This window comes from Homarus americanus, unplaced genomic scaffold (assembly GCF_018991925.1).
Source record: "Homarus americanus isolate GMGI-L3 unplaced genomic scaffold, GMGI_Hamer_2.0 scaffold24523, whole genome shotgun sequence".
Classification (NCBI taxonomy): domain Eukaryota; kingdom Metazoa; phylum Arthropoda; class Malacostraca; order Decapoda; family Nephropidae; genus Homarus; species Homarus americanus.
The window spans coordinates 1,125,154-1,141,164 of record NW_024744357.1 but is presented as its reverse complement, the minus strand read 5'-3'; the positions used below and the strand labels follow the sequence as shown (position 1 = coordinate 1,141,164).

General features: G+C 44.5%; 1 protein-coding gene across 1 annotated transcript; it reads right to left on the bottom strand.

The window, feature by feature from the left end:
- Nucleotides 1–881: 881 nt before the first annotated feature.
- On the bottom strand, nt 882–12,678 carry LOC121877840 (mucin-12-like). Its single transcript, XM_042383729.1, has 4 exons — nt 12,637–12,678; nt 3,343–6,802; nt 2,518–3,269; nt 882–1,234 (listed from the first exon to the last, which is right to left on the bottom strand). Exons 1-4 carry the CDS (start codon nt 12,646–12,648, stop codon nt 971–973), a joined length of 4,488 nt encoding a protein of 1,495 aa, XP_042239663.1. The 5' UTR covers nt 12,649–12,678; the 3' UTR covers nt 882–970.
- Nucleotides 12,679–16,011: the final 3,333 nt, after the last annotated feature.

Here is a 16,011-nt window from a genome sequence, read left to right as displayed (position 1 = left end):
GGGCATTAGGAACCTTGAATACAGAGACAGGTTAAAGCATCTTAATTTGTACTCCCTCGAGAGACGTAGAGTGAGGGGCGATATGATCGAGGTGTATAAATGGAAGTCAGGGTTAAACAAAGGTGATATAACAAAGGTACTCAAACTATCCAACCAGGAGCGAACTCGGACAATGGTTATAAATTACACAAATTTAGATTTAGGCGTGAGAGAGGTAAACATTGGTTTGGAAATAGAGTAGTGGATGAGTGGAACAAGTTACCAAACATCATCATTAACTCGAATGCTCTGGATAGCTTCAAACATAGGTTGGATGGATATATGAGCGATAAGGGTTGGGTGTAAACGGGACTGCCCAGTATGGGCCAATAGGCACGCTGCAGTTTCCTCCATTCTTATGTTCTTATGTTTTTGGTGAAACTGCCATGTGATTATGCTCAAAGAAGATCTACGAGTATATGTCTGAGTGAAGGGCTGGATTACGACCCATTTTCTTGTTTATGTTGGTGGGTTGATCTCTTTCTTTTTTTGATCTTCAGCCATATTGCTTTCCTCCCGTGTAGAGTGGTCAGTGTTATCTGTTGGTTGGAACTGGCACGATACTGTGTGTGTGTGTGTGTGTGTGTGTGTGTGTGTGTGTGTGTGTGTGTGTGTGTGTGTGTGTGTGTGTGTGTGTGTGTGTGTGTGTGTGTGTGTGTGTGTGTGTGTGTGTGTGTGTGTGTGTGTGTGTGTGTGTGATCATGAGAGTCAGCACCATGCATTTTAAACCCGTGAATTTAAACACATATTCAGGTGTGTTGTGAAGGTGTATATTTACAAACAGTAATTCTCTCCATCACACATTTAGCGTAAAGACAAAGAGGACTTAAAAACATACAGCATTCCTAAGGGTTTTCTTGTATTAACATGCCTACACATCATTATAACTAGAACTTTTTTATATACTGTAATCTATATTTATTTGCTATATTCAGGATTCCTTATATCTCGTGGGTGGCTGGTACGTAGACGTGGACTCTGCTGTTGGGTACTGAGCTACGCCTTCATATCCCACTTGGGCCACATAGCCAGAATCCCCGTTGACAGAATAGTCCACCGTCTGTAGGCGACCGTCGGGAAGCTGCACGTAGTAGGAGCCCTGGGTGTTGTAGCCGTCACGGGACTCATGGTGGCCGAAGTCACTGCTACTGTAGGTGTCCTTTATGGCGTAGCTGAAGTTATAGACAGCAGGAACCTGAGGAAGAACAGATATACACCTTCAGGACTTAGCGCTTGCTAACAGTGACGCTCGACTGACCTCAGACATGTCGCATCTCACCTCCCTCCCTCCATCCCTCCCTCTCTGCCTTCTTCAGTCACTTTCTCTTTTTTTATCTCTCTCCTTATCTCACTACCTTCTTTTCCCTCCACTCCCTCTTTTCCCTCGTTCCTCCATTTCTTCCTTTCATTCCTTCCTTAACTCTCTACTTTCCATCCTTCCTTCACTTCCTACTTTCCCATATTCTTTCACTCCCTTCCTTCCTTCCTTCCTTCCTTCCTTTGTCCTTCTCTCTCTCCCTCCTTTCTTCCCCCCTGTCGGCCGCCACTTCAGAATTACGACAAAGAGTGACCGAACGATCTAGGAGTAGGAACAAGTTATGCTCATCATAACATGCAAGTAGTCTGCCCCCCAGGTGCTGAAACAAGGCACTGAACCAGTCTCTGGTCGCCTCTGGCACCTGTAAAGAGTCACTTTCTCCACGGAAGTTTCAAGGTTTTTTATGAAATATGAAATTATATCTATTCTGAACCTTGCCTAGCGTTACCTAACCTTACCTAACGTTACTTAACCTGATAACTATTTTATATTGAGAATGTTATAAAGAATTGTTAGTGAGTAAAACCTGCGCTATATTACTGTATTTTCTTTAAGAGAGGAACATTAACCCTCTGTGGTGTAAATACTCGCTAAAGAGTCTGAAATATGGCCCAAGACAGTGTTCGTATTTATAAAGGAGGAGGAAAAGAGAAGATTAGGGAAGGGAAGACGATAAAGGAAAGAGTAGGTAAAAAAGGAAATTGGGAAGAAGGGAGGAGGGAGGAAGGGAAGGAAGGAGGAAAGAAGAGAGAGAGGGAGTAAGAGAAGGAAGAAGGAAAGAAAGAGAGAGGAAGTGAGAAAAATGAGGGGAATGGAAGGAGAAAGGAAGAGAAGAGGGCATAAGAGGAAAGAGGAAAACAGAGAGGAAGGGAAGAAGGAAGAGAGGGAAGCGGAATGAGAGAAAAAAAGGAAAATAGAAAGAGAAGAAGCAATATATAATAAGTGAGAGAGAGAGAGAGAGAGAGAGAGAGAGAGAGAGAGAGAGAGAGAGAGAGAGAGAGAGAGAGAGAGAGAGAGAGAGAGAGAGAGAGAGAGAGAATAAAAAAGTTACCAAGAGAGAAACAAAAAACCTCAGGCTGGTTTTTCTTTCCCTCAACAAAAAGAGGCTTTGCACCGTCATGGGTCATAAGGCGGTGGAGGGAAAGTTCAACAATACTCACCTTATGGTCGGGGTGCGGCCGGTTGTGGGCGTGGTCTGAGTGGACGAGGATTGGTTGGCTCCTGGCGGGATTTGTAAGGCCCTGGTGACCGCCGGAGGGGCTCAGGTGGCCGTCGGAGTGAGCTAAATGGCCGACGGAGGGATTCAGGTGGCCTTCGGAGGGGCTCAAGTAGCCGTCGGAGGGACCTAGGTGGCCGCCGGAGGAACTCAGGTGGCCGCCGGAGGAACTCAGGTGGCCGCCGGAGGACCCTAGGTGGCTGTCGGAGGGACCTAGGTGGCCGCCGGAGGGGCTCAGGTGGCCGCCGGAGGAACCGAAGTGGCTGTCGGAGGGACCTAGGTGGCCGCCGGAGGAGCTCAGGTGGCCGCCGGAGGGACCTAGGTGGCTGTCGGAGGGACCTAGGTGGCCGTCGGAGGGGCTCAGGTGGCCGCCGGAGGAACCGAAGTGGCTGTCGGAGGGACCTAGGTGGCTGCTGGAGGGACCTAAGTCGCCTCCGGGGGGGCCCAGGTGGTCGCCGGAGGGACCTAGGTGGCCGCCGGAGGGGCTCAGGTGGCCGTCGGAGTGAGCTAAATGGCCGACGGAGGGATTTAGGTGGCCTTCGGAGGGGCTCAAGTAGCCGTCGGAGGGACCTAGGTGGCCGCCGGAGGAGCTCAGGTGGCCGCCGGAGGACCCTAGGTGGCTGTCGGAGGGACCTAGGTGGCCGCCGGAGGGGCTCAGGTGGCCGCCGGAGGAACCGAAGTGGCTGTCGGAGGGACCTAGGTGGCCGAAGTGGCTGTCGGAGGGACCTAGGTGGCTGCTGGAGGGACCAGGTGTGGTCGCCGGAGGGACCTAGGTGGCCGCCGGAGGGGCTCAGGTGGTCGCCAGAGAGACCTAGGTGGCCGCCGGAGGGGCTCAGGTGGCCGTCGGAGTGAGCTAAATGGCCGACGGAGGGATCCAGGTGGCCTTCGGAGGGGCTCAAGTAGCCGTCGGAGGGACCTAGGTGGCCGCCGGAGGAACTCAGGTGGCCGCCGGAGGACCCTAGGTGGCTGTCGGAGAGACCTAGGTGGCCGCCGGAGGGGCTCAGGTGGCCGCCGGAGGAACCGAAGTGGCTGTCGGAGGGACCTAGGTGGCCGCCGGAGGAGCTCAGGTGGCCGCCGGAGGGACCTAGGTGGCCGCCGGAGGAACTCAGGTGGCCGCCGGAGGACCCTAGGTGGCTGTCGGAGGGACCTAGGTGGCCGCCGGAGGGGCTCAGGTGGCCGCCGGAGGAACCGAAGTGGCTGTCGGAGGGACCTAGGTGGCCGCCGGAGGAGCTCAGGTGGCCGCCGGAGGGACCTAGGTGGCTGTCGGAGGGACCTAGGTGGCCGTCGGAGGGGCTCAGGTGGTCGCCAGAGAGACCTAGGTGGCCGCCGGAGGGGCTCAGGTGGCCGCCGGAGGGACCTAAATGGCCGCCGGAAGACCCTAGGTGGCCGACAGCAAGAGCTAAGTGGCTGCCGGTGTTGGCTGGTTGACTGTATATCGCTCCAGGCTCAGGGGAGAGGATGAGACTGGGGTTTGGGGATGTATGATCACTATGGACGTGTCCCGGGGGAAGGGATAGCGATGGCACGGAGCGTGGTTGATTATCTGCCTGACCTACGGAGGAGTGAAAATTGGAAACATGGACTGGCTGAGAGGAGACTGTCGTGTGCTCTAAGTGACTGGAAACTGGAGCAACGGTAGAAAGGAAAGTTTCTCTGTCAGGTTCAGTGTAGCTACGGCCTGGGATAGAGACTACATTGGAGGAGGGACCTGTATGACTGGAGATTGAAACAGCTTCGGAATGGAAGTTTGTCTTTATATTTGACTGACTGGGTACTGGAGTAGAGAGAAATATCGAGTCATGGTCATGGGTTGGTTGACTGTATGCCTGGGTTACGGGAGACGGAGTAGTGGAGAAGTGAATTGGTTGAGTGGAGACTGCCTTAGACTCTGGATGACTGGAAACTGGAGCAACAGTTGAGAGGAAGATGGAATTTGGATCTGACTGGCTGGAGAATGAAACTGTATCAGAATGGAAGTTTGTCTTTATATTTGACTGACTGGGTACAGGAGTAGAGAGAAATATCGAGTCATGGTCATGGGTTGGTTGACTGTATGCCTGGGTTACGGGAGACGGAGTAGTGGAGAAGTGAATTGGTTGAGTGGAGACTGCCTTAGACTCTGGATGACTGGAAACTGGAGCAACAGTTGAGAGGAAGATGGAATTTGGATCTGACTGGCTGGAGAATGAAACTGTATCAGAATGGAAGTTTGTCTTTATATTTGACTGACTGGGTACAGGAGTAGAGAGAAATATCGAGTCATGGTCATGGGTTGGTTGACTGTATGCCTGGGTTACGGGAGACGGAGTAGTGGAGAAGTGAATTGGTTGAATGGAGACCGCCTCGGACTCTGGCCGACTGGAAATTGGAGCAATTGTAGTGAGGAAGATGGAACTTGGATCTGGTTGGTCGTACACGCGGCCTGGGGGAGTGATTAGAACTGGCTCGGAACCTTTCTGATTGGAGACTACAATTTTGTCAGAATGAAAGACTTTCCTGTGGTCGGAAAGACTGGAAGCTGGAGCAACAGTAGAGAAGGAAAGTGAGTCTAGGCCAGGTTGACTGTAAGACTGGCCTGGAGAAGATGATAGACTGGAAGCGTGGCCTAGCTGACTGGAAACTGAGGCTACATCAGAATGAAAGACTGGTTCGTGATGAAATTGACTGGAAACTGGAGCAACAGTAGAGAAAGAAACTGAATCTAGGCCAGGTTGACTGTAAGACTGGCCTGGAGAAGATGATAGACTGGAAGCGTGGCCTAGCTGACTGGAAACTGAGGCTACATCAGAATGAAAGACTGGTTCGTGATGAAATTGACTGGAAACTGGAGCAACAGTAGAGAAAGAAACTGAATCTAGGCCAGGTTGACTGTAAGACTGGCCTGGAGAAGATGATAGACTGGAAGCGTGGCCAATCTGACTGGAAACTGAGGCTACATCAGAATGAAAGACTGGTTCGTGATGAAAGTGACTGGAAACTGGAGCAACAGTAGAGAAAGAAACTGAATCTAGGCCAGGTTGACTGTGAGACTGGCCTGGAGAAGATGATAGACTGGAAGCGTGGCCAATCTGACTGGAAACTGAGGCTACATCAGAATGAAAGACTGGTTCGTGATGAAAGTGACTGGAAACTGGAGCAACAGTAGAGAAAGAAACTGAATCTAGGCCAGGTTGACTGTAAGACTGGCCTGGAGAAGATGATAGACTGGAAGCGTGGCCTAGCTGACTGGAAACTGAGGCTACATCAGAATGAAAGACTGGTTCGTTGTGAAATTGACTGGAAACTGGAGCAACAGTAGAGAAAGAAACTGAATCAAGGCCAGGTTGACTGTAAGACTGGCCTGGAGAAGATGATAGACTGGAAGCGTGGCCTAGCTGACTGGAAATTGAGGCTACATCTGAATGAGAGACTGGTTCGTGATGAAATTGACTGGAAGCTAGAGCATCTTTTGATAGGAAGAGTGAAAGGTCCTGATGACTGTAGGCCTGAGAAACAGGGGGTGACACAGTGGAAATACGAACTGGCCGAATGGTGATTATCTCGGGGTCTGGGTGACTAGAATCTATACCTTTATCAGATAGAAAGATCGAATTTGGATCTGACTGACGGAAGGTGGTACTTCCTTCAACACGGAAATTTGTCTTCCTTTTCGGCTGGCTGGAAACTGGAACAGAGAGGAAAATTGAATCGTGATTTGGGTGCCTGAAGACTTGTCCGGGGATGAGAGACAGGGATGGATTACGAGAGGATTGGCTGGAGGCTGAGGCTGCTTCGGGGAGGAAGACTGCCCTGATGGTTGGTTGACCGGAAACTGGACTTTTAACTGGTAGGAAGATCGAGTTTCGGTTTGGAAGGTTGTAGACCGAGGCTTGTCCAAGCCCGTTTGGGTGACTCGAGATCCAACCAGGGGCCGAGGATACAGTTGGGAATGTCTTTGGAGGTCCATATGCTTGAGTGATGTATGGCGGTAGAGCGAAGACGGGACGTACGGACTGAGGCAAGGCTAGGGCAGGGTCTGTCTCTAGGGTATGAGAAGGAGAAGGTGAGATGAGGTTTGATACAGAGGGGAGTGTTGGGACTGAGTCTGATTCAGGAGGGAGGTGTACTGTGGGATCTGAGCCAAGGTGAACCACTTTAGGTGGAGGCGTGGTGATCCTGTACGATGGGAGGTAGATGGGGACAGCGAGAGAAACAGTCAGCCATGTCACCAGGACCTCCACAAACAGTACCTAAGGGAGACACCAGAAGTGAGATACACTAACACACACACACACACACATAAAAATTTACAAGGAGTTTGCAGTCAAATTTGCCACCCCCCTCTGTTCCATTATTAATGCATCCCTCAAACAAAGCAAATGCCCTAATGAATGGAAAACCGCATTTGTCACCCCTATCCCCAAGGTCCCCACACCACAGTCTCCTAGTGACCTCAGGCCAGTTGCCATTACCCCCATACCCAGTCTACTCTGTGAAGACTTTGTTTTTGAATGGGCATTTGCTAGTATTTATCAGCCAGTTAATCCACAGCAATTTGGCAATATGAGTACCTCCTCAACATCACACTGCTTAGTTAGTTTCCTGGATTTTCTGCACCAAAACTTGGAGAAACGTAAGACATCACTGGCCGTTGCCCTTGTTGACTTCAGGAAGGCTTTTGACTTTGTTGATCACTGCACTGTTATCAACAAGGCCATTGCACTAGGGCCGCCCACCAACCTGGGCTCATGGCTCACTGATTTCCTGAGTGAGCGTCGTCAGGTAGTGAGGTACCAGGGTTCTGTATCCACATTCCAACACCTCACCTGTGGTGTTCCACAAGGGATCAAAATGGGACCACTGTGCTTCCTAATCCTGATCAACGACGCTCTATCGGACACTCCTCACAAGTGAAAGTACGTGGATGACTGCACTGTGGGGGTTACAGTGGACAACACCTCACCAAACTACTAATCGCTACAAGGCACCCTGGACAGGTTACAGGCATGGACTACGGAGAACAAGGTCACCATCGATCACACCAAAACTGTAGTCATGCACATCAATACCGCCACCACTCCAGTGCAAGCTCCAGCAGTTACAGTAGGTGCCCATCCTCTCCAGTTAGTGCAGTCTGCCAAACTCCTGGGTGTAACTATAGACCACAAACTGGACTGGAAGGCCCATGTAAACAACACAATCAAGGCAGTCTCGTACCGACTCTAAATGCTACGACGACTCAGGTCACTTGGGGTACCCACGCCAGAGCTGAGGACTATCTACAACGCCTTTATTCTCCCAAAATTAACGTATGCGTCACCAGCCTGGTCGTCTTCTCTCAACTCTATCCAACAACGTCAGCTAGAGAAGGTACAGAAGAGGGTCTGCAGAATCATGCTCTGCGCAGACTACTCCGGCTACAACAACGCTCTCTCCACCCTGGAAATGCCATCCCTCAGTGTCTTCCACCACCATGCACTAGCAGGGCTTGGCAGTGGACAACTGCACCATCCTCGTCATCGCCACCTACTGCCACCTGCAGTCCCCCGCCCACCTCGTGCAGTTCGCCACTACAACAAAATTCATCCCATAAGAGCCCGCACTGATAGATATAAGAATAGCATCATCCCATCTATTGTGAAAATAATAAACAGCTCCTGATTTATGTACTGTACAGCCCTGTAAATGAACGTATTGAATGTATATTATTATGTCTAAATCACATGTAAGTTTGTATATTTTCAGCCACCGGAAGCAACTCTATTAATATACAGTTTATTATTATTATTATTAATATTATTATTATTATTATTAATATTATTATTATTACTATATCCTTGACCACGGGAAGGTCAAGACCTATTCGGCGCCTGCTCCTGCAGCGGTAACTGCCCTGGCAAATGTTGGCCCACTCCCTCAACCCCCTCCCCTCATCCCCTCCTCCCCACCGGGACGTCGACAAAATCTCAGCCCAAAGTGACAATTTCGCTTCACAAAGGAGTGGGATCAATGTTGAACAATGATGAACAGTTTTTAACTCAGTGAATTCAGCATGAGACAGTACCAGTGAGAGTCCGTGACAAACCAGTGTGGTCCGCACCCAGAGATAAACACCCCTAGGAAACGATGACCATCTTCTGACCAGGTGGTAAAGTGTTAATCAGTTCACTCTGGGAACAACCGTGGGTCGGCTCTACACCTAACTAAGAGATAACACAACTCCATTTAGCAGAGAGTGAGGTACTATGACACTACACTAAACAACACCACACCACACCACCCGGTGTCTCGTACTGTAACATAAGAACATAACAACATAAGAATGAGGAAACTGCAGCGTGCCTATTGGCCCATACTGGGCAGTCCCGTTTACACCCAACCCCCATCGCTCATGTATCCACCCAACCTACGTTTGAAGCTATCCAGCGTATTCAAGTTAATGGTGACATTTAGTAACTTGTTCCACTCACCCACAACTCTATTTCGAAACCAATGTTTACCTACCTCGCGCCTAATTCTAAATATGCCTAGTTTAAAACAAAGATACGAGTTAGCTCCTGGCTGGATAATTTCAGTACCTTTGTTTAGCCCTGACTTCCATTTATACACCTCGATCATATCGCCCCTCACTCTACGTCTCTCGAGGGACGGCAAATTGAGATGCTTTAACCTGTCTCTGTACTCAAGGTTCCTAATGCCCCGTATTAGTCTTGTCATTCTCCTCTGAATTCTTTCTAGGGATTCTATATCTATTCTGTAGTACGGTGACCAGAACTGAACTGCATAATTTAAAGTGAAGTCTCGCTAGTCTTGTAACTAACACTCCTTTGTATGAACCCAAGTACTTCGTTAGCCTTGCTTCGAGCAAATACACATTGTTGACTTGGTTTAAGATTCCCACTTTTGATTACTCCTAAATCTTTCTCACAGTCGGATTTCTCTATAACAGCATTGTTCATCTGATATCTGGTTTCTCTGTTTACATCTCCTAGACTAAGTATTTTTCATTTGTCCACATTAAATTTCATCTGCCATTTTTCAGACCATGCGAAAAATTTGCTTAGATCATCCTGTAGTTTTGCAGGGTCCTCGACATATTTAATTACACGCCCTATTCTTGTGTAATCAGCAAATATAATTTTGTTGCTGTCTACGCCTATATCTATGTCGTTTATGTACAAAATAAATTGTAATGGTCCAGGTACTGAGCCTTGGGGTACTCCGCTAGTGATGGTACAATAGTCGGATTTAGTGTGGTTAATGCTTACTCGCTGTTTCCTGTCCTGTAACCACGCCCTAATCCATTTTAGAATATCTCCTCCAATTCCAAGAGCCTCCACTTTTCGTCTTAGTCTTTCGTGGGGGACTCTGTCGAAGCCTTTGCTAAAGTTGAGGTATACCACATCATAATCGTGCCCGTCATCTAATGATTCGAAAACAGTTGAAAATAATGTTAATAGATTAGTCAGACATGAACACCCACTTGTGAAGCCATGTTGGGAATCCTTGATCAACTTGTGCTTCTCCAGGAGATTTCGAATAGAGGTTGAGATGATTGCTTCCAGCAATTTGCCTGCAATTGATGTTGAACTTATTGGACGGTAGTGATCTATCTCCCTTCTTGAAAATCGGTTGTTTCATTGTCTGTCCTCGTGAGCCGAGATTAACATTGACATTATTCTGGTGGGTGTGTCTTATAAGTAAGAAAAATACTATAACTGTAGGTAAACTCAACGTATTCACAGACTGCTTCACTCATCTTCTGTTAAATGCCAAGAAACATAAACATTTTACTTAAAAAATTATTATGGTGGATTTGTTTTATAGATTGGGGGAAAAAGACTGTGATCGTAAACTAAAAATATCGTAAGGAGGACGTGACGATAAACTGCTTCATTGTCCGTGCTAACACAATATTAACATTAATTTTGGGTTAGGTAGGATACAAATTTTGGTGGGTTGGCCCTCAGAAAAATACCTAAATCGAAATGCGGCCCATGCCTGCTCTACGACACCACCGGGGAGGGAAGTACTACAATCACCTGATATCCTCCACAACACCACCGGGGAGGGGATTCCTACAGACGTATGACATTCTCTACAATATTTAATTGTCAGTGACTCATAGATGAATAATTGTATTTTCACTCCTTGCCTATTGAAAGCTTTTATTAAACAATTCACTCCCCATGTCCCCAAACCTAATACTGTATTGTAATTTTTGGTCCATTGTATATTTTGAACTTCTGGCCGCTTGATTTGTTTTCAGTAAACCGTTATTTATTATTATTATTATTGTTAAAAGTATATAATAATAAATAATATTGGTTGTCCCTCGTGTTCGAGGATGGCCGGCTTTAGGGCCACCTAGGCGTGAATTTGTTTAAGGTGTAGAAGCTATCACATCAATACAACAACCACACCCTAAGTTAACGAGTTGCATGACCCAGTGTCACGGAATAATCCGAGAAGACCGGACAACTCGCCAACTGCAATGGCTAACCATTACCCCAGAACAAGATCCGAAATATCTATTAATATCAAGGTCCCCAATTACTGCTGAGTACACAGAGGCAAATGGCGTAAAGAAATTTGCCCATAGTTTCACCCTGCCCAGGAATTGAACAATTACACCACAGGTCGCCATTATAACACACACACACACACACACACACAAAAAACTAGACAAACTGTCGGGTAAACTCGGTAATCCAGAATGATTCACCCTGACGTTTCGTGAACCATATTTCATACATACTCAACTGGGCACATGTAACAATGCTTTGATAATATGCAAATCCCCACAAACAATATACAGGTTGTAGCTTCCATGAGTATCGAGGAGAAGAATGTGTTCCTCCAGTGCTATGGTCAGGGAGGCTCATATTCTCCCTCACCTCTTGATGATAAATGTACTGTTAGCAGAGGTGAGTTATGAATAATAACGTCAATAATTACAATAAAATCACTCGTTAAAATGATAACATGGATATTTCCAATGATAACATGGATATTTCCAATGATAACATGGGTAATTTCAATAATACCATTAGTATTACAATAATAAAAAGCAAAATAATAATAATAGCATAAATAATCAAAATGATAGCATGGATATTAACAATGATAGCATGAATAATTGCAACGATAGCACGAATAATTACAATGATAGCATGAATAATTACAATGATAGCATGAATAATTACAACGATTACACTTATAACGATAACTTCAATATATACTAAAATAACACAAATACTTGGAATAACAATATCAAAGGAAGTAGAGGAGAAGGAGGAAGAATAAAAGAAGAATAGGAAGAAGGTAATAGGAACAAAAGAAAAAGGAGGAGGGGAAGGAAGAGGATGACGAAGAGGAGAGGATGAAGAAAGAAGAGGAGGAGGAAGAGGCTTTGGAAATGTCAGTGATATTGTTGTTATTGTTATTATTATAGTATCGTTGTTATTATTATTATGGTATTGTTATTGTTGTTATTGTTATTGTTGTTTCTGTTATTATCGTTGTTATTATTATTATTATGGTATTGTTGTTATTATTATTATTATGGTATTGTTATTGTTGTTATTGTTATTGTTGTTACTGTTATTATTGTTGTTATTGTTATTATTATGGTATTGTTATTGTTGTTACTGTTATTATTGTTGTTATTGTTATTATTATGGTATTGTTATTGTTGTTACTGTTATTATTGTTGTTATTGTTATTGTTGTTAGTATTGTTGTCATTGTTGTTGTTGTTGTTATTTTGGTTATTATTGTTGCTGTTGTAATTATTATTGTTGTTGTCGTACTTATTATTTTTGTAGTCGTTGTTGTTGTTGTTGTTGTTGTTTCTGTGGTTATTATTATTCTTGCTGTGTTTGTTGTTATTGTTGTTGTAGCTGTAGTTATCGTTGTTGTTCTTGATGTGATTTACGTTGTAGAAATTCCTCTCGTTATTATTGCTGTCTGCGATGTGACTTGTTGTTGTTGTTTTTTTGTTGTTTTTATAAGCGGATAAACACATCCCAGTCACGACTCAAAAACAAAAAAACAACTGAAGCACCACACAATGTAAACATTACCTTCCTAAACATGTCCTCACGTGTTCCACCAGTTGATACCAACGACTGACTGACGTACCCGTTACCCTCACCTTTCTCTCTTATATGACCCCTACCCACAAGCTCCTCCCACAGCCGATGACGTCACCCTAAAACAAAAACAACGCGACAAAAAGATATAGAGAGGGAGAGGGAAAAGCGAAATCATATGAGAAGAGAAGACATGCAAAAAATAGGGAAAGGTGAGGTGAGTCTCTGTTTTACGACGGCTGAGACTTGACCAGCAGGACGCCCAAAGCCGCTCTGTTAGTTGTAACATAAGAAGTGGTTAAGCAAGTGAGACTGTTGTTAACGGGAGTAGGGTGGGGGTGAAGATGATGAGAATAGTGTTGGTAATGGTGATGGTGGTAGTTGTGGTGGTGGTAAAAGTGGTGGTGGTGGTGATGGTGATGGTAGTGGTGGTGTAGTAATGGTGGTAACAATAGTGGTGGTAATTGTATTAGTAATGGTGGTGGTAAGAATGGAAATGGTGGTGGTAATGATAATGATGGTGATGGTAATAGTGGTTGATCGAAAAAATGGTGATGATGAGAATAGTTATGGTAGTGGTGGTTGATCGTAGAATGAGAATGGTGATGTTGCTAGGCGGTGATGATACAATGTCTGTTTGAAAGTACATAATAAAAAAATAATTAATATGTCACTCTTTTGGCTTTCATCCGTGCCATAAAAGTTATAAAAGGAAACAAAGACCAAATAAATTTATAAACCTCATTGTACTGTTTTCAAATAGGAGAAAACAGGATGTAAATGACTTTAGTTTGTTTCTTTCATTCAACATGTGAAAGAACAGAGGGTATGACCTTCGCTGGATACTGTATAAAATGCCACGATGAATAATATATACAGCATATACAGTTTTAATACTTTCTGTATCTCATTCAAATACAAGTGTAAATAAATTGAGTTCAGTCATAATTCCGCTTAAGAAATAAATACAGTAAGATACACGTATATAATACTTTCTACATCTTATTCAAATACAGTCGTGAACAAACAACATTACATAACTACATCAACTTTACTGTATCTTATTTAAATACGGCAGAGATCGACGAGTAAATTCTTTCTCCGTGATCTAAAATTGTCGATGAAAAAATACCAGAGAACATTTTGCTGGACGAAAAATGCGGACGATGCGGTTATCTGGGTCATAATGCAAGTGATTTTCTGGGAAATATTTTCGACACATTACCAGGAAGATTGACCACTTTATGTTTGCTGGGAGTGGGTTGTGTCTACTGGGCGGTGGTTAGTTTATATCTGCTGGAAGGTGGAGGCAGGTGGGGGGGGCAGGTTGTGTCTGCTGGAGGGGTAGTTTAAGTCTGCTGGGGGTTAGTTTATATCTGCTGGGAGGGGGGGGCTGGGTTTGTGTCTGCTGGGGGCTAGTCTACTGGGGGTTTAGTTTATGTCTACTGGGAGGGGGATTGTGTCTGCTGGGGTGGTTTGTTTCTGCTGGGGGTAGTTTATGTCTACTGGGGTTTAGTTTATGTCTACTGAGGGGGGTAGATTGTGTCTGCTGGGGGTGGTTTGTTTCTGCTGGGGGGTAGTTTATGTCTACTGGGGGTTTAGTTTATGTCTACTGGGAGGGGGGTAGATTGTGTCTGCTGGGGGTGGTTTGTTTCTGCTGGGGGGTAGTTTATGTCTGCTGGGGGGTAGTTTATGTCTGCTGGGAGGGGGGGTAGACTGTGTCTGGTGAGGGTAGTTTGTGTCAGCTGGAGGGTAGTTTATGTCTGCTAGGGTAGTTTGTGTCTGCTAGGGTAGTTTGTGTCTGCTAGGGAGTACAGGACACAGCTACTATGTGTGATATATATCTCAAGTCTGATCTCAAATATTAAAATGTTAATTTATTTTATTTTAATTATTTTTTCTTTCAATTACATCTTAAAATGAAATTAAAAGACTAAATTGGACCAGTCTAGTGAATGGATAATTTAAGACGATTAGTTCCCTTTTTGTGTAGGAATATTCTAAGTTGCAGTTGTTAGTTCGAATTAATCCTTTTCAGACTGACTGACAGACTGAATGAGTGACTGACCGAATGACTGACGGACTGACTGACCTTCTGAGAAAACTTTCCTCCTGAATACATGTCGAGTCAATTATGTTTTATACCCATCATAACTCCTGTATAACACCAAAGAAAAACTCACTGTCAATTAATATTAAACACAAGTGAAAAATATGAACTTGTGAAAACTTGCGAAAACGGAATTATGAGTTTATGACTCAAAGTCACACTGGAAATTAAAACAGTAAAAGTCAACACTACCAGTTTAATTCACACTGGTTGGCCGCCTATATATTCACAAGGGGATACAGGTCATCATCTTCCTCCACCCACACTTCCTCTACCACTTTGCTAAACAATGTACTGTACAAGTTATACGCTGTAACATTCCACGACTAAGGTCTGATAAAAGTCCTTTGTCATCTCTACTTTGTAATTCCTTTTTGCGCTACAGCTCACATGATGAGTATATGATGCACAATACACTAGCTGCTGTACGCGTCAAATAAGAAATAATGACGTGGGATGGCGGCGGAACTGTCTGTCCTAGAAAACACATTTCATTTCATCTTCATCTGATAGTGATTTCAGGTACTGGAAACACCTGCTAAACACAGTCAGGTAACGGTGTTTACATGAAAAACTTTCGGTATTACTTGTGAACTTATTGATGATAATAACTGCAACAACAATAATAATAATAATAATAATAATAATAATAATAATAATAATAATAATAATAATAATAATAATAATAATAATATAAACAATGCACAACGTCACAACTCAGGGAAATGGTCATCAAATGCCCTGATAAGGCTCCCATGGGGGTGTGAATCAACGGGTGACCACAAGTACATATTATAACTCTGAGATCATCACCCAGTGAAAGGTGCCCGAACCAGGAAAATATTGACTTTTCCTTAATTAAATATATTTAAACTACTGAGAAGACTGAACAGATAAATTAATAGAGCTGCCATTTAAGCACCAAGTGATGTGAGTATTAACATCAGTATTATTATCTACTGTATGTTAATCAGCTCCGTAAATAAAGATCAAACTATGTATTGTGGAATGAGAAGTTAAGGCAGCTGTAAGCAGAATTTATATAAAAAATGGGCACGAATAGGATCCAATGTTTGACTAAAATATGTAATTATACTTCATAGGAAACTTCCCAGTAATTAAAAAGAATCTATATTTCTCTATTTGGTCTGAGAATTTTGAGTGAAAGGGAGTGAAACAAGGCGTGTTCTACTGTATCTCCAGTAGTGTATAATATATATTCAGAATCTTAATGAGAAAAGTTATTAGTGACAACG